This window comes from Saccharomyces eubayanus, chromosome XIV (assembly GCF_001298625.1).
Source record: "Saccharomyces eubayanus strain FM1318 chromosome XIV, whole genome shotgun sequence".
NCBI lineage: Eukaryota > Fungi > Ascomycota > Saccharomycetes > Saccharomycetales > Saccharomycetaceae > Saccharomyces > Saccharomyces eubayanus.
In genome coordinates, this window is record NC_030973.1 from 620,376 (window position 1) to 647,364 (window position 26,989).

At 40.4% G+C, this 26,989-nt stretch overlaps 14 protein-coding genes and 2 non-coding genes across 16 annotated transcripts; 8 read left to right on the forward strand and 8 right to left on the reverse strand.

Annotated features, from left to right (window-relative positions):
* Positions 1-49: 49 nt before the first annotated feature.
* Positions 50-1,018, reverse strand: RLP7 (Rlp7p; the record flags this gene model as incomplete). Its single annotated transcript, XM_018367747.1, has 1 exon — positions 50-1,018. One exon carries the CDS (start codon positions 1,016-1,018, stop codon positions 50-52), a length of 969 nt encoding a protein of 322 aa, XP_018219871.1.
* Positions 1,019-1,372: 354 nt separating this feature from the next.
* Positions 1,373-2,524, forward strand: DOM34 (ribosome dissociation factor DOM34; the record flags this gene model as incomplete). Its single annotated transcript, XM_018367748.1, has 1 exon — positions 1,373-2,524. One exon carries the CDS (start codon positions 1,373-1,375, stop codon positions 2,522-2,524), a length of 1,152 nt encoding a protein of 383 aa, XP_018219872.1.
* A 1,169-nt stretch (positions 2,525-3,693) lies between these two features.
* Positions 3,694-5,133, reverse strand: CIT1 (citrate (Si)-synthase CIT1; the record flags this gene model as incomplete). The annotated part of the gene is made up of 1 exon (XM_018367749.1): positions 3,694-5,133. One exon carries the CDS (start codon positions 5,131-5,133, stop codon positions 3,694-3,696), a length of 1,440 nt encoding a protein of 479 aa, XP_018219873.1.
* Positions 5,134-5,956: 823 nt separating this feature from the next.
* Positions 5,957-6,028, reverse strand: DI49_4736. The gene has a single exon. It is a non-coding gene; the product is annotated as a tRNA-Pro (tRNA).
* A 1,041-nt stretch (positions 6,029-7,069) lies between these two features.
* Positions 7,070-7,143, forward strand: DI49_4737. The gene has a single exon. It is a non-coding gene; the product is annotated as a tRNA-Asn (tRNA).
* A 309-nt stretch (positions 7,144-7,452) lies between these two features.
* On the reverse strand, positions 7,453-8,310 carry ATO2 (putative ammonium permease ATO2; the record flags this gene model as incomplete). The annotated part of the gene is made up of 1 exon (XM_018367750.1): positions 7,453-8,310. One exon carries the CDS (start codon positions 8,308-8,310, stop codon positions 7,453-7,455), a length of 858 nt encoding a protein of 285 aa, XP_018219874.1.
* A 486-nt stretch (positions 8,311-8,796) lies between these two features.
* On the reverse strand, positions 8,797-9,750 carry RPC34 (DNA-directed RNA polymerase III subunit C34; the record flags this gene model as incomplete). The annotated part of the gene is made up of 1 exon (XM_018367751.1): positions 8,797-9,750. The coding sequence occupies one exon, from the start codon at positions 9,748-9,750 to the stop codon at positions 8,797-8,799; it is 954 nt and encodes a 317-aa protein (XP_018219875.1).
* Positions 9,751-10,540: 790 nt separating this feature from the next.
* Positions 10,541-10,981, forward strand: SWM2 (Swm2p; the record flags this gene model as incomplete). Its single annotated transcript, XM_018367752.1, has 1 exon — positions 10,541-10,981. One exon carries the CDS (start codon positions 10,541-10,543, stop codon positions 10,979-10,981), a length of 441 nt encoding a protein of 146 aa, XP_018219876.1.
* A 604-nt stretch (positions 10,982-11,585) lies between these two features.
* Positions 11,586-13,484, forward strand: VPS27 (ESCRT-0 subunit protein VPS27; the record flags this gene model as incomplete). Its single annotated transcript, XM_018367753.1, has 1 exon — positions 11,586-13,484. The coding sequence occupies one exon, from the start codon at positions 11,586-11,588 to the stop codon at positions 13,482-13,484; it is 1,899 nt and encodes a 632-aa protein (XP_018219877.1).
* A 368-nt stretch (positions 13,485-13,852) lies between these two features.
* On the reverse strand, positions 13,853-14,794 carry ATG3 (Atg3p; the record flags this gene model as incomplete). The annotated part of the gene is made up of 1 exon (XM_018367754.1): positions 13,853-14,794. One exon carries the CDS (start codon positions 14,792-14,794, stop codon positions 13,853-13,855), a length of 942 nt encoding a protein of 313 aa, XP_018219878.1.
* A 293-nt stretch (positions 14,795-15,087) lies between these two features.
* Positions 15,088-17,064, forward strand: LRO1 (phospholipid:diacylglycerol acyltransferase; the record flags this gene model as incomplete). The annotated part of the gene is made up of 1 exon (XM_018367755.1): positions 15,088-17,064. One exon carries the CDS (start codon positions 15,088-15,090, stop codon positions 17,062-17,064), a length of 1,977 nt encoding a protein of 658 aa, XP_018219879.1.
* A 294-nt stretch (positions 17,065-17,358) lies between these two features.
* On the forward strand, positions 17,359-18,111 carry NRM1 (Nrm1p; the record flags this gene model as incomplete). Its single annotated transcript, XM_018367756.1, has 1 exon — positions 17,359-18,111. One exon carries the CDS (start codon positions 17,359-17,361, stop codon positions 18,109-18,111), a length of 753 nt encoding a protein of 250 aa, XP_018219880.1.
* A 342-nt stretch (positions 18,112-18,453) lies between these two features.
* On the forward strand, positions 18,454-18,906 carry CSE2 (Cse2p; the record flags this gene model as incomplete). The annotated part of the gene is made up of 1 exon (XM_018367757.1): positions 18,454-18,906. One exon carries the CDS (start codon positions 18,454-18,456, stop codon positions 18,904-18,906), a length of 453 nt encoding a protein of 150 aa, XP_018219881.1.
* Positions 18,907-19,032: 126 nt separating this feature from the next.
* On the reverse strand, positions 19,033-21,702 carry PRP2 (DEAH-box RNA-dependent ATPase PRP2; the record flags this gene model as incomplete). The annotated part of the gene is made up of 1 exon (XM_018367758.1): positions 19,033-21,702. The coding sequence occupies one exon, from the start codon at positions 21,700-21,702 to the stop codon at positions 19,033-19,035; it is 2,670 nt and encodes an 889-aa protein (XP_018219882.1).
* A 471-nt stretch (positions 21,703-22,173) lies between these two features.
* Positions 22,174-23,688, forward strand: URK1 (uridine kinase URK1; the record flags this gene model as incomplete). The annotated part of the gene is made up of 1 exon (XM_018367759.1): positions 22,174-23,688. The coding sequence occupies one exon, from the start codon at positions 22,174-22,176 to the stop codon at positions 23,686-23,688; it is 1,515 nt and encodes a 504-aa protein (XP_018219883.1).
* An 80-nt stretch (positions 23,689-23,768) lies between these two features.
* PHO91 (Pho91p) lies at positions 23,769-26,462 on the reverse strand (the record flags this gene model as incomplete). Its single annotated transcript, XM_018367760.1, has 1 exon — positions 23,769-26,462. The coding sequence occupies one exon, from the start codon at positions 26,460-26,462 to the stop codon at positions 23,769-23,771; it is 2,694 nt and encodes an 897-aa protein (XP_018219884.1).
* Positions 26,463-26,989: the final 527 nt, after the last annotated feature.

The following is a 26,989-nucleotide window of genomic DNA, read 5'->3' on the forward strand; positions in this document are numbered from 1 at the left end:
CAATATTTAATAACCTATGTACTATACAGTGATAAAAAGACTCTTCCGATTAATTTAATTTGGTCAATAAAGAGTCAATGTCAACTTCGATAACTGGTGCAGTAGCCGCATTTGAGAATTGACGGGTTCTTGATTCTGCCTCTCTTTGTTTTATCTTTCTCAATCTATTCAAAGAACCAAATCCGGATACTTCTCTATTCAATTTGAATGGTTGTAGGAAAAAGTTGCAGGCAGAAAACGATTCACCCATAGTAGCAATCTCATGAATGATGTCTTCTACACAGATGATTCCATGGTCTCCCAACTGTTCTTCAACGATGTTGTTGTCATTTAGAACTATTTCATGAGATTCGGCATCATTCTCACCCTTGTACATTATTCTACCTCTCTTTTGGATTAAAGAACGAATAGAAGATAGAGAAGGTTTCCCGATTACCACATATGGCGCGACAAGTTTGAGTAATGGGTATACGTGCTTGGTTAATTTGATAAAAACACCCGTATTAGTCTCAACTAATCTTAGCAAGGATAAAATCTTGAAAGTCTTGTGTGGGATATTTACGGCAAGTGGACCTCTCACTCTTACAACAAAAAGTAAAGCAGGTTCGCCATCGTATGTAGTTTTTTCTCTGTTTAAACCGTCATCTTCTTCATCATCGCTTTCCTTCAAATCGGCAGATTCCTGCTCAACATGCTTAGGTTTTTCGGTGATTTTTAAAATGAAATCTTTTTCAGATGCAATATGCTGTGTCTCATTCTTAGCTTTTTTGTCTTCTAATATTGAAACTCTCTTAATTCTTTCCTTTTCTCTGGATGTAGCCAAAGTCTTCGCGACTATGCTCTCTGCTCTGACAAATCTGTTTTTGTTACTTCTCTTCTTCTTGATTTGTTCTTCCCTTTTCTTCTTTGCTAGTTCTTGTCTCTCGATTCTAGTTCTATCAGCATTTCTTCTTTTCCTTAAAAGGACCTCTGGGTTGGAGTTCAAGGCTTGAGTTTTACTTTCTTGGGCAGATGACATTTTAACCTGATTTCTTGTACTCTTTTTCCTTCTATTGGCTTTCTCCTTGAAGAAACTCTGTATTAAAAGATGTGAGCAATCGAGGTTTTTCTCATCTCATCGCTTCTTTTTTTTTTTGTAAGCAATGGTGAAAAAATTTTCTTTTTCAGGTACAAACAATTCGTACAGTATGATTAATAAATGAAATAGTGCATGTACGTTAAAATTGTAAAGCTCGTTATAATTGTTGTTTCTATGTATATATGTTCGATCAGGAGCTAAGTGGAAATCAAACCGGCTGTCTAGGAATTGGTTTTTTATTTCTATTCGTTTTGCATCCGTATCTTAAAGTACCGTACTTCAACTCCGAAAGCTATGAAGGTTATTAGTCTTAAGAAGGATTCAGTTACCAAGGGAGGAGCCGTTATTACATTATTACCAGAAGACAAGGAAGATTTGTTCACCATTTATCAGATTATAGATAAAGACGATGAGTTAATATTTAAAAAAAAGTTCACCTCTAAACTTGATGAAACTGGCAAGAAAAAAAGTACCGATTTGATTAAACTAAAAATTAAAGTAATATCCAATGAATTCGATATGAAAGGAGAGTATCTGAAATACAAAGGTATTACTGTTACAGATGAAACAGGAGACAATAAACCTGTTGGTAAATATTTAGGGTTTACCCTAGATTACGTATATCCTTTCACCATTATAAAGCATAACTTTAATAAATTCATGCAGAAACTTCTGAATGACGCCTGTAATGTTGAACAAAAATCAGATACTGCAGCAATAGTTTTGCAGGAAGGAATTGCGCATGTTTGTTTAGTGACGGCCTCATCTACCATTTTAAAGCAAAAAATTGAGTATAGTATGCCAAAGAAAAAGAGGGCTACTGATGTTGTAAAATTTGACGAAAAAACTGAAAAGTTTTATAAGGCTATTTACAATGCAATGAAAAAAGACCTTGATCTTGAAAAGCTAAAAACCATAATTCTCTGCTCGCCCGGTTTTTATGCCAAAATATTAATGGACAAAATAGTTCAGTATGCCGAAGAAGAACACAATAAGAAAATCCTAGACAACAGAGGTATGTTTTTTATTGCTCATTCCTCTACGGGCTATTTGCAGGGTATTAACGAAGTTTTGAAAAACCCTTTGTATGCTTCGAAGCTGCAAGATACCAAATATTCTAAAGAAAATTTAATAATGGATGAATTTCTACTGCACCTAAATAAGGATGATGATAAGGCTTGGTATGGGGAAAAGGAAATCACGAAAGCTGCAGAGTATGGAGCGATAAATTATTTATTATTGACAGATAAAGTTTTGCACTCAGATGATATTGCTCAGAGAGGAAAATATCTAAAGCTAATGGACTCTGTTGAAAGTAATGGAGGGAAAGCGTTAGTATTCAGTACTTTGCATTCTCTTGGAGAAGAGCTCGACCAACTAACAGGTATTGCTTGTATCCTCAAGTACCCACTGCCCGATCTGGACGAAGATAATAATGAAGTATGAGATCACTATGTAACAAAAAGTAATCTACACGTAAAATTCGCAACCTTTTTAAATAATGTTAGATTCCATAAAAATCCTATTTATTCTCGCAGCCGACAGAACAGAGGACTTAGTAAATTATTTTTATATACGCAAGACTACAACATAGCAGACTAAATTAATCAGAACTCCGTAGAATAAATACATCTGTATTTATTACTACTTGATGAAAAGACGCCGACATGAAAAAAAAACCGTTTTATTATTCACGTGCTATATTTAAGTTATGTGTATTTTATACTTTAATATTGTAAAATAAAAACCTATCAAAATACTATTTGTGGTTTACATTTCTGGGCGGTTTTGGTTTCCGAAAATGAAATCTGCGCTATTAATGAAGAACAATTTATTTACGTTGCTGTTTCCGAAACTGCGGCTAAAAATTTCACTGAACGCATGATCAAGCTAAAGGTAGCGTACACATCTTCGTGTCTAATATGTGTAGCATTGAATGCTCGACTCTAGTAGACCAGATTTGATATGAAAAAGAATTCATCAATTGTAGAAGCGAGCGGTTTGTTTGCATCGCTGTTTCATATTTCATAATTCTTTGTTTACACAGTTTCACTCACCTACGCTCTTTAGTATATTTGCACATAGAAAATATGGTCACCTGCTATTGTTAAAATTTGCTTTATGCTTTACCAGTACAGTGATATATTAAACACATGGTAGCGAAAAGGCAGTCATTAAAACTTCATAAAGATGAAACTACCAAATCTTAAGCTGAAGCCTATAGAAAAAAATACGGGAATGTGAACAATGTAGCAAACTTCGTACTTAAAACATGTAGAAAGGAACACTTGTATTCAAAAAGACAGAAAAATCGAGAATTCTATTTTTGCTCTATAGGGCACCTTTCATCAGCGTTTCACCGAAGACTATAATCTTTGGAGAAATCTGTCCTTCACCTAGAATTCAATTAATTAAAACGGGTTACATTTATTGTCCACTTAATGTTGCGTGTATTATATGATTAACACGGGCGAGGGGAGGCTGGGTTAATATCTTAGAAAATCGTGAAGTCATAGCCATTTCTTACGTAAAATATATAAGTTTAATAGTGAATTTTTATATAAAACACAATGGTCTAAAAGTCGAAATACCCTAAATGAAAACAGAATGTTTCATTAATTTTTACTTTCAAGTTTTTTCACCAGCTCCTTATATTTTTCTGTAGAAAATGATTTTGGTCTTTCGATTGGAGCACCGACAGCCCTATCGATTATCAGTTGAGGCAATACACCAATGGCTCTTGCAACACCAAACAATACGGTATAGAATGAGGCTTCAGTCAACCCATAGTATTGCAATAGAACACCGGAATGGGAATCTACATTAGGCCATGGGTTCTTTGTCTTACCATGCTTAGTTAAAACACCTGGCGCTACATCATAAATGGTGGACACCAACTTGAATAGTTCATAATCTGGGAAATGCTTTAAAGCAAATTCACGTTGGGCCATATAACGAGGGTCTGTTTTTCTTAAGACGGCATGACCATAACCTGGAACGACTCTTCCTGCATTCAAAGTTTCCCATAGGTACTTCTCAATCGTTTCTTTAGAGTAATCACCTTTAACTTCTTCTCTCAATTTGAATAACCATTCCAAGACTTCTTGGTTGGCACGACCATGCAGTGGGCCAGCCAAACCATTCAAACCAGCGGCTAAAGATAGATATGGAGAAGACAATGCAGAACCCACTAAATGGGTAGTATGGGCAGAAACGTTACCACCTTCATGATCAGAATGAATAGTTAAATACAATCTCATCAAATCGATGAAATCCTTGTTTTCGTAACCCAATAGCTGAGCCAAATTTTTACCATAATCAGCATTAGGATCAATGGTGGTGATTTTACCATCTTTAAAGACGTTACGGTAGATTTTCGAAGCAATGACAGGCAATTTACCCAGCAAATCCAACGAGTCTTCAAAAGTGTAACTCCAATATTCCTTTTTAGATACACCTTGAGCATATGCTTTGGCAAATTTGGATTCGCTTTCCAAAGCAGTTACGGCAATGGAAAATTGAGCCATTGGATGCAAATCCTTTGGAAGGATGTCCAAAAGTTGGACCACATGTTCTGGAATCTCTGATCTTGCCGCTAAATCTGCAGAAAGGGCCTTAACTTGAGCGTCAGTAGGTATTTCGCCCGTCAAAAGTAGCCAAAACAACGCTTCTGGTAAGGGCTCAGTACTGCCTTCAGCCTTTGGTAATTCTCTTTGAATTTCTGGAATCGTACGACCCCTGAATCTAATACCTTCATCGGGATCCAGAACAGAACCTTCCCAAACGAGGCCTTTAATACCTCTCATACCACCGTAAGCTTGCTCCAAGAGAACTTCACCAATGACAGTTTTACCATGTTCTTTCTTAAATTTTTTAATTTCTTCAGCCTTCGCTGGGATAATTTCAGCAAACCTCTCCTTCAACGTTTGTTCAGTGGCGCTACTATATTGGCGAGAGCTCAATAGTGCAAAAAGAGCCTTTTGTGCATTCTGACATTGTCTGGCGGGGTTTCTTGATAAGAAATTTTTGCTGGTGGTTGATAATATCGCTGACATTTTAAGAACAGTATGCTACTTTTCTTTGTTATGTTCTATCTGTTTTTCGATAGTAAAAATTGTAATTATTATAAATGCAAAATAAAGATGTCAAAATAAACTAGTTTGTCTTTTGTAAACAGTAAATCTTTTCGCTTTATTAGTAGTTGCTATTTTTTTTAAGGGGGAGCATTGTACATAAGAAGCAGTCACTGCAATTTTCGAGTATTTATATAATCGATGGATACGAATTGACATTTACAAACAACAAGCGGTCGGATAAGTCGATAATGTCGGAAAAGGTCCAAAGGGATTGCAATCCTCCAATAACACAAGGGTAATTTTGGTCTAGCGGGGGTCATACTTTTTTACTTCGGGGCGGCTGCAGCGGGAAAAAACGTGACGCCTTTTAGCACAAAAATGCAAGGTAAATAGGAAAACAAAGGCCACATAAAGCGCAATCGCGAACGCAAAAACGCTCATATACATCTACATTCAGCACAGCCGAACAATGAAGTGCGAACCTCGGCATTTCTTAGGCTGATTCCGGGCGGTGACTTCAAAATCTTAGCTTGTTGCTGCGGTTAAGTAGTGGAGTTGTTTGCCGGTGTTGATTGGTTACGTGGCTTTTTCCCCAGGACCCACAAGCGCAGTCGCCCCTTGATACGCGCGGTACCTGAAGAATGGTAAATCGGGAAATCCCAATCCGCAAGAGCATCGTTGGGTAACAAAAATAAGGAAAAATCTTCTAATTCTTGAGCAGGGAGTGTTATGCTTCTTAGTTGCTAAAAACAAAAAGATCGCACGTCAAGGGACGTATGACAAGCAAAAAAATAAAATATCTGGGGCGAGCCGGGACTCGAACCCGGGACCTCCCGCACCCTAAGCGAGAATCATACCTCTAGACCACACGCCCTCTAGAATTTAATCTGTTGTATTTTTTGTAGCTTCTTGTCAGCTATATTCAAGTTCGTTTACAACCAATCTTGTTGGTCGAGTTTTGGTGGCATGTGAACGGGTAGTTAGTTTTGATGACTGCTGATAATTAGTGGTTTAGTGGTTTAGTGAGTAGTAATAGTCAAGGATGGGCAGCTCTTTCTTATTACAAAAGAGAGGTATATGAAACAGACGATGATTGGTTATGTGAAACCCAATGGTTCAGATATAGTTGGTGTTGGAACAAGATTCAACTATCGCCCATCTATTACTATTATATACGGTGTTAAAAGATGACATAAACTACAAGACCAGTAAGTTAAGATTCAAAGTGTCGTCGAAATTAATGGAAGCTGAAGCGCAAGGATTGATATTGTAATAGGGTCAATGAATGACAACATATAAAAAGAGGAACAGAATCATTTATAACATTAAGAAACAATGGAATCCCAAAGATCATCATACAATTTAAATAGTTATTAATGGGTTATCGGTTATATCTCATCTTCTTATATACGAGTTTCTGGTCCGTTAATAGATCTTTATCTTTATTATTCGGTAACTTTATAATTATGATTTACTTACTTCACTAAATTTTGTCTCATACTATAGAATGTCCGAAGTTGCCTATTTAAGAAATACAAATTTATTCGTATGCATTGGAGTAAATAATTACGAATTTACTTTTTTCGTACATCATATTTAAATGAATTACATACCAAATATCAACAAAAAGATAATTGTCGAGTTGTAAATTTGGTTGATAAATTTCCTAATTCTGTCTTTATTCAATGTTATAATACTACGTATACATTTTATACTGGTAATTGGTGTATTCTTGCCAAAAATTTGGTATTTTTAAAACGCGGAAGCCTGTACGGCCTAGTAGGGCGGAGATATCTATATAGCTCTATTGTGAACACAACTCTCGAAAAACAAATTCAAAAAAATATGGAGGGTGTGGCAACAAAGAAGAGCTAACAAAGACGTAAGTTTTCTGAAACTCAGCAGAATTTATAGTGACTCCATGGCCAAGTTGGTTAAGGCGTGCGACTGTTAATCGCAAGATCGTGAGTTCAACCCTCACTGGGGTCGTTATTTTTTGTTTTTTCTGGAGGAGATACGCTACTATAATAGCTTGATTCAAATCACGGTTAAGGAGAAAACAAGATACTTAGCACGTTACGGATGTATTTTACCTTTTTGCTAACTATCGAGCAGCCAAATTCAATACTATACATAAAAACTAAAAAAAAGGTTTTTTAAAAATGCATGAGAATAGTGTTTTATAAAAGTTTCTATATATGAAATAAAAGTCTGTCTGTTTTGCATTTTGCCAAGTTAAATAATGGATCATAGGAATATATAATTGAAATGGGATCTTTTCGTATCGCACTTGCGCTCTTAGAAAAAGACTTTATCGTTACTAGGTAACGGGAAAGGATGGACCATGATGTATGAGTTTTGCCTATTGGCGATACCTGCGTAAGCATTATACCAGGCAATGAAGGCGACTACGACGCCCACGACACCACCAGCCCTAGTGACACCAACTTCACCTGTGAAGTTCGCAATTGACAATAGTAAGAACGTGACAGCTAAGAGAAAGAACAAGGCAAAAAACATTATGGTTGACTTCATAGTGCAGACGCAGAGACCAAAAGTGAATAGTGCCCATCCCAAGAGGTAAAACCCTAGGGCGTTCCCGAGGTCAGACTCCTTATCCTTGTAGGCGTCCAGAATACCGAACCAAGGAATGTAAATAGCACCAAAACTTAACCAAAACCCGCCAAAAGAACACAGGGCAGTTCCACCAAAAGTATTTTCCAGAGCGATCTCCCAAATGCCCGCAATCAGTTGCACCAGGCCACCGTAAAACATGGCACACCCTACAACGACGTTGGGGGTGGTGACGCCTTGAGCCCTTGCGTTGCACAGAGAAAGTACGAACGTGGTGAGCGCGAAACCAGAAAGACCTAGGGGAGCAGGATTAGCGAACTTATGGACCGGCGCGGGGGCTAAACCGGGATTCAAAGTACCACCAAACGCTTCTGCCAAATCGTCTCTAAGGAATTTTTGACGACCGATATAAATGTACTCGTTGTTTTTGCCCGCGGTATAGATTTTGCACAGGGACTCCTGCGAATGGCGGCTGTGCTCGTTGTGCTCGTTGTTTTCACAGATAGATTCATTATCTGAGGAGTCGAACGCCTTAGGGTTCTCGAAGGCGGTGTTACCACTCTTTTGCTCTCTGTCAGACATTGATTCGTATACAATTTTGGTAAACAATTAATCTTTACTACCTTCTATATAATCTATACAAGCTGAAAGAGAAAGTCTGGAGCTGTACCCTTCATCACCTTATATACCTTATCCAGGGGTGATCCCGGCGATCTTTGAGGTCCACAGCTGCTCGAGCATTAAGTCCGTTGCATTCACTTGAGCGTCTACAAAAAAATGAGGAGAACCATTGATGATCCATTGTCGGACTCTAATTATTGCGGGGATGATACGACCAGCTGCTATTATCGTCATGCCGTCGGCTGGTATAATCTGCGGGCCGCGGTGCCGGGTGGAGCCGCGTCCGCCGTTTCGACCGTGATTGGTCAGCGGGCCCACTACAGCCGTGGGGGTTAGAAGAAGAGCAGCTTCTCTGCGTTTCGTTTCTATCTACTTACAACACGAATGATACACTATACTACGTACTGGGTTAAGCTGGTGGCGGCCGGCAGATGGCATGGACAGTGGCTAGATTGTCCATTCATCGAAGTACACTACTTCTTTGTCGTGCTGAGAGGCCGGGAACATCTTGAAGTAGTTGAAGATGGAAAACTCTTCTTCATGCTCCTCGGCTTTGTTTCCCGAATCCGGGTCGGTTTCGCCTTGGTTCATTTGTAGAATACTCTCTAGGGTCACCTTGTAACAGTCGTGCATGACTTTTTCCAGCTTGTCGTCATACACCAGAACCTCGCAGAGTGATCTGATATTTGACGGGGTCAACTCCACGTTGGCCACTTGGGCTGCTGTAATAAACTCCAGGATCTCCTGGGTGGTGGAATAATTCTTTACGTTTGGTGCGTAAAAGACGTTTCTGTTGGGCCCATTTTCGAAGTTCTTGAAACCGTTGGGGAAGGTGTTCTCCGATATGAACCTCCAGACGATAGTCAATAAACTGTTGATGAATTCTATATCCAGTTCTCCGTCTGTGAACCATGGCCCCCCCGTAATATCCACCGACGGTTGCAAACTGTACAGCATATAGATCTTTCTTGTGGGAAATTTGACGCTCTTAACACTTTTTACATACCTTTGAGATTCTAAACTCTTTAAACATTTGAGAACCACGTGCTGGTGGAGATTGGTTCTTGCTTTGATCGTCTTGGACCATATGCCCTCCCTGCCACTGGCCTCTATATAAGAATATACCAATGACTCTTCTGCCGACATGGTGGCTTTCTTTTGTGCCTCAGATTCCAAAACACCTTGGAATTTTAGTTCATCGTTTTGTTTCACTAATTTGATCAAGTTCTTATCCAGCAGTTCCTGTACAATAGACATCAGGTCTGTTAATGACCCAATTCCCATCTGCTTTTGAAGCTCCTGTTGTGTATATAGTGCGCCCACACCTTGCGAAATCATCTGACTATGTAACGTCTTGGCATTGTCCGACAGCTGTAGTCCATTCTCTATCACTCCACTCATATTGGTCGTTGAGCTTGTGGCGTTCTCACTTGATTAAGACCCTTTTTAATGATCTCATCTCAAAAATATTCTATTAATTAGCTTGAAAAATTTTGATACAATGAAAGATTTGAAAGGAAAAAAAATGCCCGTGCGCGATAATACTCGGAAACAAAAAAAAGGCCAGTGTTAATATGTCACATAGTTCTATTTCAAAGACACCAACAAAATAAAACCTTGTATCAGCATGTTAATTTGCGAATACATATAGGTGGCTCCAGGTGCGAGAGTGCAATGATGCGGACAAACCGCACTGTTCGTCTGGCTTTTATCTTAACTATTCGCATACAACCAAGATCTTGCACAGATCTTGTACAGTTTGTAGGAGCTTGGCTGTTTGATTTTATTTACACTTTCTGTGGACTCGATTATGAACCAGCAGAACATTACTTGCATTTAGTACAACCGCCATATATAATATTTTTTTCTCGAGACGAGACGAAACACCTAAGAAACATAACTAAAATTAAATATGAGAAAAGGAACACAAGAATAGTTAGAGAGGAAAAAAATAATAAGAGAGAAACTTATGAACTTTGTACTCCATTTCAAAGACCATGCAGAAGCGGTGATATTTAGTATTTTTTACAATTCCTGTTGCTTGAGAGAAAACTTTTATTAACTGAATGAAGTAATAGTCGAAGCCATTGTTTAACGTGAAAAGCAAATCCAAAAAATGAAAAAAAAACGAAGAGATTGAAAAAGTTGGAAAGAGGTTAACAGGTAAGCAAAGCAAGCAGGATTTTCCTAGATGGCTGATTTATACAGTGGCTCCACTTTAGAAAGTTTACTAGACGGATTAACCGACTTGAATAGAATCCCGAAGGAGTACTCTCCACTATTAGAACCATACTTTCAAAATATAGCAAAAGATGAGAATTTGAAATCCAAAGCCCTTGAAATTTGTCGTTCTAATTTCCATAAATGGAAGGCAGAAGATGAAAAAGGTGTCGATCCTGAAATTACAAGAAGATGTCTTAACCTGTGGTATGTCATCAAAGGTAAAGAGTACAAAAAATTAAAGAATCCCCCACCGGCTGATAACATTATTAAAGATGAGATTGATGTGTCAAATATTGAGGACCTGAATGTGGGCAGACTGGAGTTCGATGAATATGGTAAACCTATAACTAATCCACTAGATAATCTGACCTTAGAAGAGGTCGAAGTTAGTGACTTCATAAAAGAGTAAGCTCATGGTTACTTTCCACTATTTAGTCCTTCATTAGGCCCATGTTTAGCCTGTCACTACTGGCCAAGCCTTAAAACTAAAATAAGAGGCAAAACGCATCATCGTTTGTACTCTGATATCTGGCTTAGACGAAACAGCCGACAATGCAATTAATATGCACGCGTTTACTGTCGGCTCTACCGCTCTTTATGCGGCAAAATGCTAATGAAGTATAAGCAAGCTGTGCCAAGCAAAATGTTTACATACGTGTAGCCTGTTTTCGCAAGGCGTTTCCTTATCCAGCTCATGCGTCGATCAACACAGGTGAACCGTGACTTGCCAAGTGCGACAATCCGTACAGTCACCTTTTATATAATTTACAGATATTTATAGGTGCTCCTTGGGCCCTCTCTTATGTAATCAACGACCCTCTGCCCTGTGTAACCTTCGCTAGTACTATTTCTTGCGGATTAGTAAAAACATCTTGCTCGGCCTCCTTTTCCAAAAATTTCAATGGTATCTAAAATATATATACAACACAGAGAATGGAAATAAAAGGTGTAAAATAATTCGAATACCTCCCGCCCCAAATTGATGGATAGTCAGTAGAATATCTAAAAACAGAATGTCCGTCAGTACGCCAGGTGAGTTGGACACGTTAATAGAAAAAGCCACTAGCGAAAGCATTCCGAATGGCGACCTCGATCTTCCCATAGCATTAGAGATTTCTGATGTCTTAAGGTCTAGAAGGGTCAGCCCTAAGGATTCGATGCGTTGCATAAAGAAAAGAATCCTTAATACAGCCAATAATCCAAACACTCAATTGTCTTCATGGAAACTTACAAATATATGTGTTAAGAATGGTGGAACACCATTTATTAAAGAAGTTTGTTCTAGAGAGTTTATGGATACCATGGAACACGTTATTTTGAAAGAGGACAATAACGAAGAATTGTCTGAGTTGGTAAAAACCATACTATATGAATTATATGTTGCCTTTAAGAACGATTCGCAACTAAATTATGTAGCTAGGGTTTATGATAAGTTAGTCTCTCGTGGCATTAAGTTCCCTAAAAAGTTGACAATTTCAAATTCGCCAACTGCAATGTTCGATTCAAAGACGCCAGCGGACTGGATAGATTCCGATGCATGCATGGTTTGCTCCAAGAAGTTCACTTTGTTAAATAGGAAGCATCATTGTCGTTCTTGTGGTGGAGTATTCTGCCAAGAACATTCATCAAATAATATACCATTACCTGATTTAGGGATTTATGAACCTGTGAGAGTTTGCGATAACTGCTTTGAAGATTATGACTTGAAGAAACATGACAATAGTAAACAATCAAGAAAACATCGTCACAACAAAAAAAAAAAGGATAAGGACAGTTCAACCCCTGAAGATGAAGAGGAATTGATAAGAAGAGCTATAGAGCTCTCTCTAAGGGAATCTAGAAACAGCACAAGTGGAGAACCTATAGTCCCTATTGTGGAACCAAGACCTGCGGAACAGTACCATGAGCCAGAAAGAGAAGAAGAATTAGAAGAAGAGGAAGATTTAGATTTAAAGGCAGCCATTGAAGCAAGCTTGAGAGAAGCTGAAGAAGCAAAAAAACGTAGCGAGCGTCAGCAGACACACCAACAACCACACCAACAACCACAACTGCAACGACTCCCACACCAACCACAACCTCTTCAATCTGTTGATTTAACGCATGAAGAAGAAGACAGCATATACATGTTTGCATCGCTAGTTGAAAAAATGAAATCTAGACCCGTGAATGAAATTTTGGAAGATTCCAAACTACAGAATTTAGCACAAAAAGTATTTGCCTCCAAAGCTAGATTGAATTATGCTCTAAATGATAAAGCTCAAAAATACAATACTTTGATAGAAATGAATGGGAAGATCTCTGAGGTTATGAATATATATGATAGATTGTTGGAGCAGCAGCTACAAAGCATCAGCTTATCACAACAATACACTCTTCCACAAGTTCCCTCTGATCCTTATGATTATTCAGCAAATCACATGCCAAATCAACAGCAAAGTTATCAACTACCTCCTATTCAGCAACCATCCTACCAGTATCAACCGCAACAAGAGGTTTCACATCAACGACCAGAACGGGTGGACCCACCTTCAACTACTAATATTGACCATTTGAAAACCATTAATATAGTACCACAAGCAGAGCAAAAGCCCCAGCCGCAAGTTGAACTCGCACCTTCCGATCCACCTTATCCAAAGGAAGAAGAGGAGGAAGGAGAAAGCCAAATAGAACCCGAACGGAAAGCTTCCACACAAGAGTCACATGAAAGACCATATCCTGTGGAGACAGAAACGGAGGAAAACTCAATAAATGAACGGCCTCAAGGTATTACACGCTATGATTTCCCGACTGTTCCCGCACGTAAAGTCGTCGAACCAGAGCTGGCCACACCAATTGCTACAAGCTCCTCTGAGACTCCGATCAAAGAAGAAAGGCCGCCAACTCCTCAAGAGGAGTTATTAATAGAGCTTTAATACTTTGGTGTTCTTATATGTGTTTGTAAAGAAAAAAACACAACACCTATAAATATATAGTTGCGAATACTTACTTCTCGGATATTTTTTTGTCACTAAACTAGTTTTTAACGTAGATATTTATATATTTATGCCGGCACTAACAATAAAACCGTTAAATAAAAGCATGATCATGGACAAAAGAAAAGGAATCCATTCTTTCAATAAACTCTGTTTTGCCCTCCTTTATCAAAAATAGTAGAAAAGAGGGGAGGGAAAACTCGTAGAAAATAAACGACTGCCTCCGCATATCGATAATCAATTCTACCATCTCGTTGATTCCATCATACGACTGCTTGGCAAGTGTTTGATATCAAAAAGATAAAACTTTACCAACCTTCCATGGTATAGTCGTGTTGAATACTAGGTGTAACACTAGTAATGAATTTCAAAAACACAATTAAATATTGGTCCACACGTAACGAATCATCGATATCGTCTTGTAAATCCTCCCAATCTCCCACACCGTCCACCTCTTTATGTTCTTGTTCTTCTTGCTGCTCTTTTCTTCTTCGCTGTCTAACCACACGAACTTTATCAAGCAAAATTTTCATCACGTTAGCATGCTTGCATGGATGAATAGAAACAGATAGTACCGAATTTTTATAAAAAGGCAGCTTTTCGATGGTGGCTGTTTTTGTTCTATAATCCGCTGATATATCTTCGAACATCTGCTCGGGTGTTAGTGGTGAACCATCGGCATTAAACCCTACTATGTACATCTTGGGAACCCTATAAGAGGTCGAGTACGCAATATAAAGGTCGTAGTACCTTTCCTGAGCAATATCTGTAGCTAAGGGGTTCGCAGCATTATGCCCCTCTGCTTCTTCATTTTCATCGTCATCTTTGATTTCCATGTCCTGTATCAGCTCATCGATATCGTCAATGTGTGCATCCTCAGTTCTCCCCTCCGGCGTACTTTTTACGTGTTCGGTTCTAGCACCTATATATTCCAAAGCACCATCTTCATCTTCATCGCCTTCAAAGTCTTTCACGTCTACATCAGTTCCTTCAACTTCGACACACTGCTCGGCACGTTTATCAGAGGGGACTTTCCTAATAACCAAAAATTGCTTATTCTTCGGCAAAAATTCTCTGTAACTAACGTCCAAAGACTCCTCATTCCATTTCCAAGTGGGGAACATATGACATAGGTAGTCACCGGCCTGTACAAACTCTTCAGGAGTTATTTGACCCGTGGTTAAGAAGGTGGACTTATGTGTTATGGGAGTTAGATATTCCCTCCAGCTACTTAGTGTAGACCTAATCATTATGACAAAAGTGTAATTTTCTTGTTTGCGCCTTGCTTATACCTTGCTTCTAGCTTACAAATAGCTCAATATAGGGTAGAGTGCGTGCTTATATACTCTCTCCTGAATGGTCCTTCGCTTTGCTTCCCTTCCTTTTATTAATAATGTCCGAGTACAAAGTTGAAAGCCAATGAAGGTGTTGAAAATGAAAAAAGTAAGAAACTTAGTAAATACCGATATGAAAAAAAGGGCTTTGAATAAACAGCCCATACAAGAGTTTCATAGTAACGAGTGTGGCGGAAATCAAGCGGAACATGGGAACACTATTTCGAAGAAAAGCTCAGAACAAGAAGGAAGATTCCGGTGAAGAAAATTCTGCTCACGATAGGGGAGAGAAGAAGAACCACATCCATCATCAGCAAGGACTGAGCCATAAGAAAAGAAGGAATGGTAGTGGCAGTGGTAGAAGAAAAGATCATGGTAAAACTGTTGATAGAGAAAGGGTTGAGGATGGCAGGAAACGTTGGAGAGATTCCCGAAGACTCATCTTTATTCTTGGTGCGTTCCTAGGTGTCCTTTTGCCGTTTAGTTTTGGCGCGTATCACGTTCATAATAGTAATAGCGACTTGTTTGATAGCTTTGTGAATTTTGATTCCCTCAAAGTGTATTTGGATGACTGGAAAGATGTTTTGCCACAGGGCTTGAGTTCATTTATTGACGATATTCAAACCGGTAACTACTCAACATCATCTTTAGATGATCTTAGTGAGAATTTCGCCGTCGGTAAACAGCTTCTGCGAGATTTAGACATTGAAGCCAAACATCCTGTAGTGATGGTTCCCGGTGTTATTTCTACCGGTATTGAAAGCTGGGGGGTTATTGGAGACGACGAATGTGATAGTTCTGCTCACTTCCGTAAGCGGTTGTGGGGTAGTTTTTACATGTTGAAGACTATGGTTATGGATAAGGTGTGTTGGTTGAAGCACGTAATGCTAGATCCAGAAACTGGGCTAGATCCACCTAATTTCACGTTACGTGCGGCGCAGGGTTTTGAGTCCACTGATTACTTCATTGCAGGGTACTGGATTTGGAACAAAGTTTTCCAGAATCTGGGGGTGATTGGATATGAACCCAACAGTATGACAAGTGCCGCTTATGATTGGAGACTGGCGTATTTGGACCTAGAAAGACGCGACAGGTATTTTACCAAGTTAAAGGACCAAATCGAACTATTTTATCAGTTGAATGGCGAAAAAGTCTGTCTGATTGGGCATTCCATGGGGTCTCAGATCATTTTTTATTTTTTGAAATGGGTCGAGGCTGAAGGTCCTCTCTATGGTAACGGTGGCCGTGGCTGGGTTGATAAACATATTGATTCATTTATCAATGCAGCGGGGACGCTTCTGGGTGCCCCCAAAAGTGTTCCGGCCTTGATTAGTGGTGAAATGAAAGACACTGTTCAATTGAATGCGTTAGCCATGTACGGACTAGAAAAGTTTTTCTCCAGAAGTGAAAGAGTGAAGATGCTACAAACGTGGGGCGGTATTCCATCGATGTTACCCAAGGGAGAGGAGGTCATCTGGGGGGACATGGAATCGTCTGCAGAAGATGCTTTAAACAACAACACTGATACGTACGGGAACTTCATTCGGTTTGAAAAGAACACGAGCAGTGCGTTCGACAAGAACCTAACGATGAAAGATGCCATCAATTTGACCATGGCAATTTCGCCCGAATGGTTACAGAAAAGAGTACGTGACCAATACTCGTTTGGATACTCTAAGACAGAAAAGGAACTGAGCGACAACGAGCTGCACCACAGGTACTGGTCCAACCCCATGGAGGTGCCCCTCCCGGACGCTCCCCACATGAAGATCTACTGTATATACGGGGTGAACAACCCCACCGAAAGGGCGTACGTTTACAAGGAAGAAAAAGACTCGTCTACCCTCAACCTGACTATCGACTACGAAAGTAAGCAGCCAGTATACTTCACGGAGGGCGACGGAACCGTGCCACTCGTGGCGCACTCGATGTGCCACAAGTGGGCCCAAGGAGTTTCGCCGTACAACCCTGCTGGGATCAACGTCACCGTGGTGGAGATGAAGCACCAGCCAGATAGGTTCGACATCCGTGGTGGAGCTAGGAGCGCCGAGCACGTAGACATCCTAGGCAGTGCGGAGTTGAACGACTACATCCTGAAGATCGCCAGCGGCCACGGTGATCTCATTGAGCCGCGTCAGCTGTCCAATCTGAGCCAATGGGTCTCCCAGATGCCCTTTCCAATGTAATCTACGTTATTCATCTATTCATTTATTCCAGAGAACGAAAAAAAAAAGGCGCGTCGCGTAGACGCGCCGTTTTGGGCCGGAAAATAAACAAAAAACGAAAACAAAAACAAAAAAGACGAAAAAACAAACGAAAAACAAACGACAATAGATAGAAAAAGGTTTCTGACAGGTTTGTGTGCTTGATTAGTTGCTTTATAGATTATATATACACAAACTCATATACAGTTTACTGGTTAGTTCACACAAAAAGACAATTGCAGCAGTGACGCAGGTAAAGAGGATAAAATACCATCCATGTCCATAATGAAGCAGAGGTTACCACTGGGAGAGTTTTCTAGCTCGAAGATCAACAAGTTGGCAATTGCCAACATCGCAGATGCCAGCGAGGCTAGGGGTCGTGGGGAGAACAGCGTCGGCGCTGTGTGCCTCCCCTCCATCAAGAGTTTGATGGTCAGCCCTGAAGTATACGAAAACGTAAAGAGTCTGCCTGTTCCCTTGATGAGAGGTGGTGGTGGAGGTATGCCGTGTCCCGGGAAGCAACCTGTCCAGGACGATGTCCGCACAGAGGAGCTGGACAAGAACTATTCTGAGTTATCGAAAAAATTGCAGATTCGTTTACAGTTTGCCTACTACAAGTACAAGACTAAGCAAACAAACAAGAAGTTTACTGATTTAAAGTTGAACCACAGCATGACAAGGCCCTATAAGGGGGCCACTCACACGAGGTCGGAACCCTTGACCAAGAGGAGGAAATTGGTGCTGTCTCAGGGCCATTACAAGACTCCTGCCAAGTCTAAGATCAAAACCCCATCCTCTATCTACAACTCTTACGGCAATGCATCTTCTTTTACATGCTCCCATGGTGGGAGCGAACCCTTGAGTTCTACCGCGCACACGGACATCACAGATACCACAACGCCTATACGCAACATCATAAACGCAAAGCATTTCAATAGTCATAATTGCGCCTTGTACCAGGGGCAAGAAACCCCGATGAGCATCAAAGCTGCCAAATCTTTAATTCATCTTTTTACGAGCAACCAATAGCCTCATTTCATTCCCATCCATTCCTTTCCCTTTTTCTTTCTTCATCTACTTCATTTATATATATAATAATATTATTATTTCCGTATATCAGTCACCTTTTCTTCACTTCGTTTTAGTTCTGTACGTATAAATAGATAGAATAAAATAGAAAAAACTTAATTTCCTTTTATATCGTATTATGTTAACCTTATTACCATTACTGTTAATATCCATCTCATTTTAGGGAACAACGGAAGAAAAACTAGAAGAAAAACTACAAAAAAAACTGAAAAATTATAACCAGCACGTATGAAAGGGAGCAAAAGTATTGTGTGACAAATTCAAAAAAACATCGTACAGGAAATGAGTCTACAGAACAACGTACTGAAGCAGATACAGCAGGTGCTGCTACCCACCAGTCCCAATATCGATGAGTCCAATGCTGACATGACAAAACAAGAATCTTCGTCAACGGAAAATGTAGATGGCAAAGACCACTCCGCTACCCCACAGCAGGCCACAAATCTGAGTGCTCCCTCCACCAATTCCAATGGCGAATTCATACCGCATATTTTCTATTCATTACACCAAATAAGAAAGGATCCAAACAACCTCTCGAATCAGTTGGAAACTTCAACAGGTTCTATCAGACATCGTTTAAAGCTTTGCAAATCTTTGATATCCGAACATGAAGACACTAAAAATTTACTGAGCAAAAGCCCATCCGAGTGGGAAGATTTCATCCAGCAACGCGAGCAAGAATTGCAAATTAAGAGAAACGTTTTGGATGATTTGTATCGCAAATTACAACGATAATATCTGTATATATATATTTATATCTATCTATATATGTGCGTATACCGTATTCCCCGCTACGCCTCAACATGCATATAGAATGGGGCCTGCTTCCCTGGGCATAGCATACATACATTAGTTTAACCCTCATTCTCTTCCTCTATTTGTTTTCTCCCCAAGCAAGCCTTTAAAAACTTGCGGAACCATCTCCGCCAACCATTCCTCCTTAGGAATAACCAGACAGTCTCTGATAAACTCCTTCGATGTCAGCGTCAATTGTTGATAAAGCACATATTTGCTTGGTCTCTGCGCCTTTTCTTTGTAATTAGCGAAAAGGATACTGGAGGGATGAATATTAACGTTTAGTCCACCTGACGATTTACCCATCGTGTGGTATCCGGTGGGCCCCAACTGTACAACATTCATTGGGAATCCACTTATGAAGCAACGCGTTATCCTGCCATTCAAGTAAACCGTTGAATTACTTACCTTCACTCTAGCCCGATCATTCTTTTCCACCAACCCCAGTTTCTCACTACACCTGAATAGTTGGTTTCTAATGTTTCTTATCCTCGACATCGTTTTAAATTGAATTTTGTGATCCTGGCACCAACTCCTGGAAAATTTGGAATTTCTCCACTGATTGAAAATTTCTAAATACAACATATGGTCACTTTCCACTTCACTTGTTACGCTTGCTGCAGCTTCCTTCTTCTGACCAATAAATAGTGACGATGTTTCGTGTAACATCGAAATTATGGTCAAACACTCTTCTAACACACCTTGGCATTGCTCGTGCGAAGCAGCTGTATGAAGAACTTTTGCAAACTCAGGTTCACAGGGGAATTCACACATCATTCTGCCCAGGTTGGTAATCGCCCCTTTACTATTCAACGCACCTAAAATGTACAAATTCTCCAAGGATTTTCGTAATGTGGGAATACCTGGTTTATCCATTAAAGGAAATTTTATCAAATCGGTAACACCCAGAGATAATAATAGCAATACAGTGTTAGAGAGATTTGTTCTCGTAATCTCAGGCTTGGGCATGAGTTCTAACTCGTGTGAATATGACCATTTTGTAAAAATTCTAAAACACTTTCCTGGCCCCACACGGCCAGCTCTACCGGCACGCTGATCTACTGAAGCTCTTGAGCATGGTACCGTCAAAAGTTGTGTCATACCTGTAGAAGGTACATATGAATTTTCCTTAACAAATCCGGGATCAATAACGTATTTGATACCGTCAATGGTCAAGGATGTTTCTGCAATATTAGTTGCCAAGACGACTTTCCTACAGTTCTCTGGAGTCGGTTGAAAAATTTTCGATTGTTGTTCTTGAGGTAAATTTGCATAGATAGGTGTTATAAGCATTTCCCTTGTTCGAGAACCTAATCTAAACATAATTTCCTCTAATTTACTCTTTGTTCTTTCGATTTCTTCTTGCCCTGTTAAGAACACCAGTATATCCCCTGGTAAAGCTTGTGTGGTGTGAATTTGGAAAATTGTTGTTATGGCAGCGTGTATGTAGTTTGCTTCCGGTTGTAATGTGTAATGAATATCGACAGGGTATCTTCTCCCAGGAACGTTAAAGATGGGACAATCATCAAAAAATTCCGAGAACTTTTTCGCATTCATTGTGGCTGATGAAATTAATAGTTTTAAGTTAGGCCTTTTGGGTAAAATATCTTTCAGCAAACCTATCAAGATATCTGTAGCTAAGGTACGTTCATGAGCTTCGTCAATCATAATGCAAGAGTACTTGGATAGCTTGGAATCTGCAAGAAATTCCCTCAGTAACATACCGTCTGTCATATATTTCAGAATTGTCTTATTGGGAGTAGTCTTATCTTCAAAACGAATTTGGTAGCCCACTTCCTTACCAAGTACAACATTCATTTCGTCGGCCACTCTCGCTGCAACAGAAGTGGCAGCCACACGACGAGGTTGCGTTATGGCAATTTGGAACTCCCCCTGTTTGGTGTAACCATCATCTACTAAATATTGAGGCAATTGCGTAGTCTTACCTGACCCAGTTTCACCCATTATAATCAACACTTGATGTTTCTCGATCTCCTTAAGTAGTTCATCTTTATATTGGTATACAGGCAATAATTTTCTTGTTTCTTGTATAGTTAGTATACGTTTTTCCTCAGTCTCTAATGCTTCTGCTAAACGAGTTTCGTATTGAAGTTTTTCTTCAGGCAGCAAATCATCGTCATCGTTGGTGTAATCAATCATTGCATCTGTATCGAATACATAGTCGTACTTGTCAGACCCCTCTACGGTGATGTCATCAGGATTGTCATTTTTTGCAGCCATCGCGTTTTGTAGCTGCTGTTCTTCCCACATTCGTTGTCTATTTCCATTTTCACTCTTTTTAGCGTTAGTTTGCTTATGCACAACTTCCGCTTTGCGACTTCGATCTTCTCCCCCATTTGAATCTGAATTAGAAGCATTCTCAGCTTGATTTTGGGTTACATGTACCAGATTCCCCATCGCAGAAACCTCGCTCTTTAACAGAGCTTGCTTGCCATTATTGGAAGCTTTCCTCTCTGATTCTAATAGTTCTTCCTTTGATACCGCATGATCCTCCGATCCTTGTCTGGTAGAGGAAAAAGTTTTATTTGGGTCATAACGTGATTTTTTTGGTCGCAAAAATATAGGGTCCTCCTTTCTAGCTTCTTCCTCTTCCTCTTCCTCTTCCCTACTCATCGGAGAGGCTGACTCGGCACTTATTACGCCATCATCTTTCCTGGTAACTTCATAGGTTCTCTTCACTCTTCGCTTACCAGTACCTGATATAGAGTTTGACATATGTTTTTATCGATGAATATTTAACACTGTATTTGGAAACTTGCATAAACATACCGACCAACTTTCCATTTTGCCTTTACAGAGTTTATACTTCTTTAAGATCATCATGCATCGGGACCGGGTAACGCATACTGAGGCTACTTTCCACATCTGCGGTTGTCAAACTATATGGGACTGTTCCATTTTGAGTGCATTTGAGATGTCAAATATGCAGCGCTAATCCGCCTGTTACAGAACTTTAATTTGCAACATTGCCCTTAATCATCTTTATTGTTAAACCCACATCGAAATATTTTTCCAGTCCGATGAGCTTCGAGATGAAAAAAAAAAACTGAAAAATTTGATGGCAGATAAGCGATATGAAATATTTTTCGTGAGGCTGTAGGCCATTCTTATTTCTTTATTATTATTTATACGCCACCTCCTTTAAAGGTCTAATAATTTGCATTTCCGGGATACGGTTTATTTATTATGTCTCACCGTATAGCACCATCAAAGGAACGCTCTTCGTCGTTTATTTCGATTCTAGACGATGAAACGAGAGACACATTGAAGTCTGATGCGGCGATGAATAGTGAAACTGATGTAAAAAAGAGCGAGAACTTTGAGGGGAAAAGCTCTCGATATATCCCACCATGGACAACTCCATACATCATTGGTATAGGTGGTACTTCTGGTTCAGGTAAGACAAGCGTTGCTGCCAAGATCGTATCGTCAATCAATGTTCCCTGGACAGTATTAATCTCCTTGGATAACTTCTACAAGCCGTTGAATGCAGAAGATAGGGCTCGTGCTTTCAGGAACGAATACGATTTCGACGAACCAGACGCCATTGATTTAGATCTGGCATATAAGTGCATTTTGAATTTGAAAGAGGGTAAAAGAACAAATATTCCAGTTTATAGTTTTGTGCACCATAACAGGGTTCCCGATAAGAACATTGTTATATATGGGGCTAGTGTGGTGGTCATCGAAGGGATTTATGCATTACACGACCCTCGATTGCTAGATTTAATGGACTTGAAAATTTACGTGGATGCTGATTTAGATGTCTGCTTGGCAAGAAGATTATCTAGAGATATTGTGTCTAGAGGGAGAGATCTGGATGGCTGTATCCAACAGTGGGAAAAATTTGTGAAGCCTGATGCAGAGAAATTTGTGAAACCAACGATGAAAAATGCAAATGCCATCATCCCATCCATGAGTGACAATGGTACTGCCGTAGGTTTAATGATCAATCACATAAAATCCAAACTAGAGCTGAAATCGGACGAACATTTGAGAGAATTGATCAGATTAGGCTCTTCCCATTCACAATACCTTATCAATCGCGACATGATTCACGAATTGCCGCGCACTAATCAAGTCATTTCATTGCATACTATGCTTCTTAACAAAAATCTAAACTGCGCAGACTTTGTTTTTTATTTCGACAGATTAGCTACATTATTGCTCTCATGGGCACTTGATGATATTCCGGTAACTCATACAAACATCATAACGCCTGGTGAACATTCCATGGAGAATGTTATTTCGTGTCAGTTTGATCAAGTCACTGCCGTGAACATTATACGATCTGGTGATTGTTTTATGAAGCCTTTAAGGAAAACAATCCCCAATATCACCATTGGTAAACTGTTGATTCAGTCGGATTCACAGACTGGGGAGCCACAACTGCATTGCGAATTTTTACCCCCAAGCATAGAAAAGTTCGGGAAGGTTTTCCTCATGGAGGGTCAAATCATCAGTGGTGCTGCCATGATCATGGCCATCCAGGTACTTTTAGACCACGGTATTGATTTGGAAAAGATTAGCGTAGTGGTTTACTTAGCGACCGAAGTTGGTATTAGACGTATATTGAACGCATTTGATAATAAAGTCAACATTTTTGCTGGGATGATTGTCACTAGGGAAAAACTGCAAACTCATCAATACAAGTGGGCATTAACCAGATTTCTTGATTCCAAGTATTTCGGTTGTGATTGAGAAGATTAAGTAAAAATCAAAATAAATAAATTTCGCATATATATACAATACTAATAATTTATATTTCCGTCTTTGCAACCTTAAAATCCCATTAACTTCAAGAGACCGTAGCCTACTGTGACAATAACAACATAACTTAATAAACTAGCTGGGACACCTCTTGTAATGAATGTGCCCACGGTCAGATACCTATCACCAACTTCATCAATCATCGAAATTGCGGTCACGTTGGGGAAACCAGAGGTTGGTAGACCCATAGCACTGGAACATAGTAAAGCAGCTATAATGATTAGTAATCTAGAATGATCACCTGAGGGCAAGTTTGCACCGATTTCGCTCATTAGTGGGACAATGATCATTGCCGCGACGGTGTGTGAAACAAAAGTTGCCATTACAAGAATTACAAGACCAAAGATCAACACAATGATAAAAATCGGTTCATGTTCGACATGCGATTTGATTAGGTGTGCCATTGTGGACAATAAACCAGATGAGCTTACCGCTTTACCTAAAGTCGTACCTCCCATGGCCAAGACGACGATCGTCCACATAAAGTTGTTGAAATCATCTGAGGTTAGAAGACCTGTACCAAAAAAAACCACAATCGGTATGATGGAAATTATACCCATTTCACCAAAAACACCAGAGATTTGGTTGGAAAGGCACCAAAGGATAATTGTTGTAATACAAACTAAACTGACAAACCATTGTGTCAAAGTGAACGGATCACGAGATGGATGCAATTGTAGGATTTTCACATTTGGTTCGGGTGGGAAAGTTATGATCAAGAGAACCCAAGTCGCCATGATACAAATGAAACACACCGGTAACGCAATCATAAACCATTCGGCCCAAGATGGCGAAGGGTCCATTATGCCAATGGAGAAAATATTCTGAGGAGAAGCGATGGGGGAAGACATACCACCGATGTTAGAGGCGAGGGCGATACCTAGAATTAAGGCCTTAGCATAGGTGCAGTTCCTTGGAAGTGTTCTTAGCAAAGGTTGGATGATGGAATAACAAAGCACGGGTGCAGCGACGTTGGAAACCCACATGGAGACAAAGAGTGCTACGAACATGTTTGTTAAGAGAATGAAATGCGGGTTTGTACCGGCAGAGGCCAAAATGTGGGTGGAAAGGATTTTGGCGATGTTGTATTTGGAAAGAGCAGCGGCCAAAGTAAACCCACCTAACAAAAGCATGATGACACTTGACCACATTGACGATAAGATGAACTGGGAAGATTCACGAGGGGCCATGGGCTGGGAGGTGACTGGGTCCTTGATGACGGGGAACACTACAATGAGCAGGGGAATCATCAAAGAGGTCACGAAAAGGGGGATTGTTTCAGTGGCCCACAGCAGAGATGCATAGATCAAGATGGCGAAACAGTTTTTCTGTAAGGAATCAGTGGTGAATGGTGTTAAGTTGAAAGTCAATAGTGCGATGAAAATGGAGGTGATTATTACGAATTTGAGTAAGGATGTTTGGCTTGCGAGGAATTGGAGCCATTGCTTGGGCGGCAAGTGTATCAGTTGGTGGAAGGTCAAGGAGCCCGACGAGGGAGCAATAATGCCGGCATTGCCGTTTGCCATTGCCATGGATTCCGAGATATTGGCGTTGGGCCGCAATTGGCTGGAACTTAGCTTCATAAAATTTTTGTTATCGGTCTTGGCGGACTGATATTTTCTTTCTAAATTCATCATATCCTTCCAGACTGTGTTTCTTTCCCAGACGACATGGTCCCTCAAATGGGAGGACAGTTCGCGTTCGGCGTCCTGGAATTCAACGATTTCCTGCCTGTTGCCGTCGCTATCTTCTTCGTCATAGTCTCCTTCGTCGTTGTCGTAGTCATTGATCTGGTCCGCGTCCAGGTTAAAAGTGGTGGAGGGTTGGCGGGTATCCTTGTTCAAGTTGGCATACGTAAGAATGGTCTCGGAGATATGGTGCTGGATTCTGTTTATTGTGGCAGGGTTGAAGACGTGCGAGTGAAACTTGATGTAGTTCAGGTAGTTCTGCTTCAGGTTGGTGTTTAGAGATTTGTCGAACTTCTTGCAAATCTTGGAAAACCCGGTCTGGTTCAACTCGATAAAGTCCTTCAACTCGGAAAGTTGGGTGTAGACGGATATCAATCTCTTTTTCAAGGACAACCTGTGCTGGGTGATGGGGGAGAGGTAGACCGAGTTGGTGTTGGAAAGAGACGCTGAAGTGGAGGCGAGATTTTGCAAAGAGTTCGCGTTGTTGGTGGTGTTTGAGACCTGGGTACGGATGACGGGCGCGGAATCGATGGACATATCTGTCAAGGAGGGGTTCGAGTCCGTAGAGGAGACACTACTGAACCTTCTTTGACGCTGCTGCGACTTGGACTTCCTGCTTCTTACCCCGTTCTGTGTTTGATGCTGCTGCTGCTGCTGGTTGAACAGCTGGTTGGCCTTGTTGCTGTTCTCTAGTTCCATAACATCGTCCTTTAGCTCGTTGTAGTTGGCGATGAGGCCCGTTTCTTGAGATATATAGAATTTATCAATTTTTTTCAGTTCTTGGTTCAAAGCAGCCACAAATTTGGAGATGTAGAACTGGTCATCTGGAGATGCGTCGGACAAGAGCGGCAGGCTCTCGTCGTCGGCCTCGTGGGGCTGCGCATTGTGGTGTTTGTTGTTGCTGTACAGCTTATCCTTTTGCAAGGAATAGATCAGCTTCTTCAGTTGAGAATAGGCCAGATACTTGGTAGACCATTCCGGTACGGAATTGAACTGCAACGAGTGTGAGAATTTCATGGTTTCTAAAACTGAGAGATAGCGTACCTCCCTTACCGTTTCTCTATACTTTGAGCTGAAGCGGTTGTCCTTATTAGTATTACGCGGTATTTTTTTATTTACTAATCAATTTTTCTTGCATGCAAGATATACTAAATTTTCCACACGATATAAGATTAGCCCTGGTCAGAAACCATCACGTGGCTGCAAACGACGAAAAAAAAAAAAAAAGGAACACGTGCTCGGGGTAATACCACCGGAATCTTAAAACGTTACCCGTATAAAAATAGGGTAACATATAAAGGCTTACTCCTTCCTTCTCCTCCCCACGTCATGCTGATTCCCCTTTCCTGACATCACCCGCCCCTCCCCCACGCTGCAGTGACATCAAGCTGGCGCGAGCACCCGAACACCACAGCAGCGCACCGGCGCCAGTTCCAGCCCTTCTGCCCCTCACCTCCCACCACCCCTTTTTTCGGATCAAAAGCAAGAAAACAAAGACGTTTCGCAGAAACAAAAGCTTCGACCCCTCAGCGCTGCGGAGGTTT